Below are 7763 nucleotides of genomic sequence, written 5' to 3' on the forward strand. Positions count from 1 at the left end.
TATGACTCTGTAAAAAAGATAATATGTATTGACACGGGAACTGTAAATGATCAAGTTGCTGATGAAGTCCTCAGTAAGGGACGAAACGTACAACTAGTTCAAATTAATTGTTCATAAGATTTATTAACCGTCTATAACTCCCTTTGAAACTTATATATTAATAACATATTTGTGGACAAGAATATTGATAATTAAATTAAAAAACAATATTTATTTTTTCAATGTTTTCCATCGTTTTTTGATTTGTTTTCGTTTCATTTATCGAAAGAAACATCCCTTCGTAAATCTTTCTCTCTTTCATTCCTACTTTTAAAGAGGAAAGATCACTTAATTGCCAACCCAATATTATTATCATATGCATCTGCATCGGTAAATACAATTAATTACCCCTATGTATGTATAATATATATAATAATAATAATACACGTGAAACACACCTTTCAATGAAAATCATGACCAGATTTGTATTTTTATACGGGATAGGATGAATTTATCGTAACAGCTTATCCCATTACAGTGAAAATCCCACGCGTTGCATGACTCTTATGACATTTTGGCATTTTCAACAAACCACGATCGAATTGGTTAAATCAAAATTTCTACGAGTGATTTTATTTCTCTCTCTTTTTTTTTCGTAATTTTTCTTTTGTCATTATTATTTCACGTATTATTCAAGTTATTTGTAGGATATATTCAATTGACCAATTAAAATATAATGTCGATATATTATCGATATTTTCTTTTTATTCGAATAAGTAAATGACAGGAGAAATAATTTTATACGGCTAACGTAGAAGAATAATATAGATTTGTTTTTTTTTTAATTAAATATATTTATTATTATATTTTCAATTTCTCTTCTCTCTCATTTTTTCTCTTTTCAATACTTTTTAATAATAAAAAATGCTATTTATGTATACGAAATATTTATAATTCTAACATTACGTGCAGGGTTAGTTGAAAAGTTGCGAGCTTCGATTGAGAAAAAAAAGAACGCAAAAAATAAGAAATAATACTTTTCGTTAATAACTTGTACGATCTTTGAATCGACGTTCAAGATTCTCGCCATGCTTAAAACGTTTCTCCGTGTTAGAATTTAAACCACCGTCCACACCCACATTCGAATTCTCCCACGCATTTTCTCGTGACTACCCTTATCGAGTTGTTCTGATAACGTCGCCCACGATAACATTGGGATTAGGGAAAGAAAGTTTGATTTGGTTCGTAAAGAACAAAATCACGAACTTTTCTTACACTGCTAACGCAAATTTTCCTCTTTGATTTTTTTCTCTCGAAAAATGACTGATCAAATTAAAAGAAATACAAACAAATTAGAATCATTCATTTGACCCTTTTATTGCATAATAGGTTTCTTTACTTTTTTGGAGGAGGAAACGAATTGCTCTCCGTGGGTGATACAAAAATAATAAAAGGAAGCATGTTAAAATTTCTTATTCCTTAGCATATTATTATGGAATGAAGTAAAATAAGAAAATATATAATGTGTGAAATAAGGTGTGCCATTAGATTGTGTTATCTAACGTAATTTGAGACAATTATTCGCAAACAGGGTGTTAATCGATGACTTATCACAAAGATCTTATAAGTTACAAAATTCAACGTTAGATGTCGCCACGAGTCAAAATGATTTCTTGATTGGTTAACAAAACTACCGACAGATAGCGTTTCCAGTGCGTTCTTTTGTGTGCCATAGAAAAAAGAAGGATTATCAAAAAAAATAAAAATCCGCATTTTTTATACCGGTCACTACAATATTATTTTGATATATTTACTTCTTTAATAAAGTCCATATAATCATATGATAAATCAAATTAACGTCATTGTATTGGAATCAGTCTTGTGATGTAACGTCAACGAAAGTTATAAATATTTAGCAATTTTTTTTAGTATCAACGAACAAATACAAATATAAATGCAGAGAGTACGTGATGCATGCATACAGAATATATACATACAATATCATTGATCTATACGTTACTTCGAACAATCTAAAGTGTTAAACGTTTGTATTTTTGTAGATATCTGCTTACGTTCGATCTTTGAATTCAACTTTAATTCAATCATTCGTTCCGTACTTTACAACCAGAACCATGGCAAGCAATAATGATACTAAGTCATCTTTTGAGGATACAAAGCGTAAGAAATCTATATCTTTTTATTAGTTTAGTCAGAAAATATTTTTATCACTATTTGTCTTTGCATAAAATTCATTCTCTCATATAGTTTATTAGTCAAGATATGTCAACCTTTTGTACTATTGTTTTAGTAGAGCATCATAAATGATATATTTTTCTTATGTACTTAATTAGTGAAATACATGGGTATGTCGTTAGAAGAAAAAAAAAAATTAATTAAATCAACTACAAAAAGCGTGAATCAAATACCAACATGGGCAGAATATTGGTCTAAAAATAAATCAACTATAAGCGTTAAAGCTTCGAACCAAAATGCAAAGGCTGGCATGGAAGTTGCCAAAAAGATTTCCTTTTGGATGGGAGACATTACCACTCTCGAGGTAGATGCAGTTGTCAACGCAGCTAATTCGGTCTTAATACCTGGCGGAGGAGGTATTAAAGAATGGGTTTCAGCGAAAAGTGTGATCATACTTTATTTGTAATATTTGAGAATATTAAATGTTCTTCAGTCGACGGTGCTATTCACAAAGCTGCTGGACCTTATTTGAAAACAGAATGTGCCACGCTAGGGAGGTGCCCTGCCGGAGAAGCTAAAATCACTGGAGGATACATGTTGCCAGCTAAATGTTTGTAACATACGTTTATTTTATCGATTTGCTTAACATTTTTCTCCTTTGATTGAGATATTTACAGAAGACAAATTTTAGATGTCATTCATACCGTTGGTCCAATAGGAAAGATACCTGAGGTATTGGAGCAATGCTATAAGAATTGTCTCGATTTGGCGAAAGCAAATGGATTAAGAACCATAGCATTCCCATGCATATCTACAGGAGTTTATGGTTACCCACAAGAAGCAGCAGCCCGAGTAGCTTTGTCTACAGTTACAAATTATCTTATTAATGATATAGACAGTGTAAGGAATATTTAACAAATCTTACATCATTTTTGATAAATACGATGAAAATAAAAAAAATTAATTGTTTAAAGAAACTAGCTCTCTTCAATGCATACAAGGATATAAATATATTAAAAATTTTATTATAATTGCAGGTGGACCGAGTAATCTTTTGTCTCTTTCTAAACAGTGATAAAGAAATATATGAGAAATTGTTACCAAGTTATTTTGATCTGAACTGAATACGACTAGCAGTTAAGTTTATATTTAGGTATCATTCAATTAGTTAGATCGAATCAAATAAAATTGTATTTGAATATCTTTAATATTATTCGCATAAAATATTAAATCGAGTACAGTGGATTTTCCTTGTTCCCATCCGCTGATAGAGATTCCTCGTGACATTAACGTTCTATCTTTCTCTTTCTCTTTATTTACAGAAAAACAGGACATAGTCTCCAGAAAATAAATATTAATATTTCTAATCCAATTAGATTATTGTATCCAAGGGGAAATTTCAATTCGAAAATTCGCGACATTCGAAAGAAGACCAATGGCGAGCTCGAGTCATCGATCAAAGCGCCAGAGTTTCGGACGCTGACCGCGTCTAGTATCCAACGACGGCGCGCCGCCATTTTGAAAAATCGAAGTGTGGTAATGTCTGTATGTGGTAATAGGTGGGGGACTGGGTCGTTAATGTCGATGATCATCTTGTGCGGAAAATCCGTCACAAATGGGTAAATATCGTACATTTTAAAAGTGATAAGGGAAAGGCGGATAATTTTAATATACTATTCGCGTAATTTCGAGGGTAAATTATAAGATTGTGGGGAGACCGCTGTAGTGGATATGATCGCACACCCATTCTCGTCCTCGTCCTCGTCGTCGTCGTCGTCGTCGTCGTCAACGTAGTGATCATCGTTGTCGTCATCGTTGTCGTCTTTGTCGTCATTGTTGTCGTCAATGGTTTAGTGTAAATTATCATTTTTAAGTGTTAGTCGGGGTTAAACGATAAAGCCGCGATGAGTTAGTAAGTAGTGTCTTTCAATTTCTGGTCGCGTTTCTCTCTTTCTGTTTCTCTTTCTTGCTTGTAACCTCGCAGAAGGTACTCTGTTACGTTCTGTCTTTCTCTTTCTCTCTTCCTCTCTCTTTCTCTCTTTCTCTTTCTCTCAGTCTGTCTTTCTTTCTCGGTTAGTTTGATCGGAGGGTGCGCTCTTTCGAAGGTAGTGAGCGAGCAGTGAGAGCGGTCGGTGTCGCGGCGAGAGTAGTACGGGTGTCTTTTCCTCGTACACGGGTGTCGCGACATCGTCGTCTCCTCCCTTCGTATAAAGGAGACGACGAAAAGAAGACAAAAAATAGGAGAAGGAGGGAAATTGGAGAAAGGAAAAGAAAAAAAAAAAAAGAAAGGAAGAGAGAGAGAGAAAGAGTTGAGAAGGACGAGTAATTTCGCGTTACGCGAGTGTGTATAAATACGTGTATTACAATAATCTCTGTGTGATATTGGCTGCTGTTGGACGGTAAAATAGAGTTTAATCTAAGGAAAGAGTTGAAAAGTTAGAAAACAGCCGTCAAGAAACCCACAGCAGCACCACCACCACCACAACCAATAGTAGTAATAGTAGTAGTAGTAGAAGTAGTAGTAGTAGCAGAAGCAGTAACGAAGCAAGAAGTGAGAACTGGCTTTTGCTAGCGTGGATTGAGCACTCGTATTGGATCTCGTGCATGTGTGTGCGTGGATCTTTGCCAGTGTGCAACGGGAGGAGAAAAAGAAAGAGAGAGAAAAGTATAGTCGGCTTGGCGAGGTCGCCGGTGTGCCTGGCGAGAGGAACCCATCGCGTCTTGAGTTCTTTCAAGGAGGACTCATCGTCCAACTAGAAGAAGAAGAAGAAGAAGAGGAGGAAGAGAAGGAGGAGGAAAGAAGAGTTGGAGCAAAGTGACTGGTACGACAAAGAATACAAATCAAAATAAGAAAAAGAAGAATAAGGAAAAGGATGTAACTTCTAACTCATATATACATATATATATATATATCTTTCTTTCTCTCTCTCTCCTTCTCTCTTTTTTTCGCTTGGACGAAGGCGGACAGAGTCCCGTAATCCTGAATGGCCGCCGCCACAGCTTTGTAGGTTACTGACGGACGCACGCGGAGCGAGAGGGAGCTCTTCGCGGCGCTAGCGACACAGAAAGAGACGGGTTGAGCTTCTTTCAAGAGAACAAGAAGAAGGAAGGAAGGAAGGAAAGAAAGAAAGAAAGAAAGAAAGAAAGCAAGCAAGCAACCAACCAAGAAAGAAAGAAAGAAATAAAGAAATAAATAAGGTAGACAGTCAAGCAAGCAAGCAAGCAAGCAAACCAACCAACCCAAGCGAGCGAGCGAGCTAGGAGTAAAGGCTTGAAAGAAAAAAAATCGGATAGAAAAAAAGAGGAAGAGAGAAAGAGTAAGAGAAAGAGGGAGAGAGAGAAAGAGAGAGAAAGAATACGGTCGGGTGCGCGCGCGCGCGCAACTAACTCTCATACATTCGCACACGACTACCGATGTACGGGCAGCGGCAACAGCAGCAGCAGCGGCAGCGGCAGCAGCAGCAGCAGCAGCAGCAAGGTACGCGATCACCACCACCAGCCAGCAGCCGGTTGTCCACCTTCCCGGGACACTCAGAAACCGCCGGTTTTCCGCCTACCTTGTCGTCGTTATTCCTCTCACATTTATATACATATATATATTTATATATATATCCTTTTGCTAGTGCGCTCTTTATGTGTTAGTGCGTTATCTTCTCGAGCACACCACCTTTAATATTTCTACTATTATTACTACTATTATCATTACTACTACACCACCGCCACCACCAACTACCAACCACCACCAACCACCAATACCAACCAGTACCGCGATTGTCATCGTTTGACAACCAACACGACAAAGACGACGACGACGACGACGACCAACGAGGCGTCGAGTTTGCCTTTTAAATGCAACCGTGATCATTTCCCACATGTTGTTGTATGCATCCTTACGATGACGATGACGATGACGATTACGACGTGGACGTGGACGCGTACGTATCTTCTTTTATTTTTTTTTTTTTAGAACACGTTGCTAGCTAATCCTTTTTAATATTTTATTCATTGTTTTTCTTTTCTCTTTCTTTTTTCGAGACGGTTTTAAAACGAAAGTGCAAAGACAACGGACGATAATTTACCTTCATTATGGTAATAATTTGTCTCTAGTTGCGCGGTAAACACGTTTAAAATCAATTATTAATATATGATACAAAAAACAACAACAACAACAACAATATAATAATTAATTAAATTACATATTGATGAAATTTAGTATATCGCGATAGACAATATAATAAAGTTGCTGCTTAAAAAAAATTAAGAGAAAAAGAGAGAAAGAAAGAGAGAGAGAGAGATAGATAGACAGACAAATACACACACGTACACACACACGCGGTGGATCGTGTGCGCTAAGAGTGAGTGTATATATATATATTTATATGTGTGCTCATGTGTATGTGTATCCATATATAATGTGTCTTCTTCTTCTTCTCTACTCTCTCTATACGTGTGCACGTCACTACTAGCCATCCCAGTAAGTAAGTAAGTACCTACAAAATCGTTTGCCTCTCTGGAGAAGAGTGCCGCGTGCGTGGAACTCGAGCAGTTTCTCGAAGCCGGTAATACAGGGAAAAGGAGTGGAGAAGGGGACTGGGAGGGGTACAAATATATGTATATATATATATAGACGACGTGTAGTCAGAGAAGCTTGACACTCTCGCAGAACAACTTGTGACGTTTGGTGCTTTTCTTTGCTTTCTCTCCCACTGTTTTTTTTCTTCTTTTTTTTTAATTTATTTTTTTTTTTTAATTTTCTTCTCCAATCTATCGCTTCAGCAAATTGTATCGGACTCGTTAAATATGCACGATATACGATTTTTATTCCAAATAAAAATAAATGACGAGAATCTTTATGGTAGAATCATAGTGGTAGGAAGGTAAAATACTGCTTATGGGTTGTGTTGTTTCTCCCCGTTGTCCACTTCTCTTTCGATCCTTCGAATCGACGAAGATTCGATCGTTTCGTCCTTGTATGGTTCTACGGATCGGTCCGAACAACGCGCCATCTGTCTTTCTGTTCTTTCTGTTCTTTCTTTCTGTTCTTTCTTTCCCTTTCTCTCGACATTCTTCATCCTTCCTTTTCTTTTTCCACCTTCTCTTCTCTCCCCCTTTTCTATTTCCTTCTCTCTCTCTTTCTCTTTTTGTTTTTTGTTTTTTTTTAAAACTTTGATATAATACTTTTCGAATTACAAGGGTTGACGTAATTTATATTATTTTCAAAGTCAATTTTCACGAAGAACTTACACGTATATAATGTTTAATTATTCTAACTATGATTTAATTATAATATATTACTAATATATTCGTTTGTAGAAACACTGAACCCAATAAGAAATTTATTTCATATCAAATATATGTATTTGATACACTTTTCTAACGAATATAACTTTTAACAATTTATTTGTATACACATTTTTTTTATATAACAATTTCTTTTTATTTCTAATAGAGTTCAAATTGGTATCCATTGTATACTTACAATATACTACTTACATTTACCTAATGATCAATTATAAAACGATTGTTTTATTAACTGTTTGTTCGTTTAAATTTCATGATTTATTTTTTTTTGCACAAAATTTTGGCAGACT

At 35.5% G+C, this 7763-nt stretch overlaps 1 protein-coding gene across 1 annotated transcript; it reads left to right on the forward strand.

Moving 5' to 3' along the window:
- The first annotated feature begins 1704 nt into the window (after nucleotides 1-1704).
- Nucleotides 1705-3402, forward strand: LOC106786753 (macro domain-containing protein CT2219-like). Its single transcript, XM_014748480.1, has 6 exons — nucleotides 1705-1942; nucleotides 2040-2157; nucleotides 2331-2588; nucleotides 2666-2782; nucleotides 2864-3072; nucleotides 3210-3402. Exons 1-6 carry the CDS (start codon nucleotides 1934-1936, stop codon nucleotides 3294-3296), a joined length of 798 nt encoding a protein of 265 aa, XP_014603966.1. The 5' UTR covers nucleotides 1705-1933; the 3' UTR covers nucleotides 3297-3402.
- The last annotated feature ends 4361 nt before the right edge of the window (nucleotides 3403-7763 follow it).

Source organism: Polistes canadensis, unplaced genomic scaffold, assembly GCF_001313835.1.
Source record: "Polistes canadensis isolate GaletaPanama2010 unplaced genomic scaffold, ASM131383v1 scaffold_81, whole genome shotgun sequence".
Taxonomy (NCBI): domain Eukaryota; kingdom Metazoa; phylum Arthropoda; class Insecta; order Hymenoptera; family Vespidae; genus Polistes; species Polistes canadensis.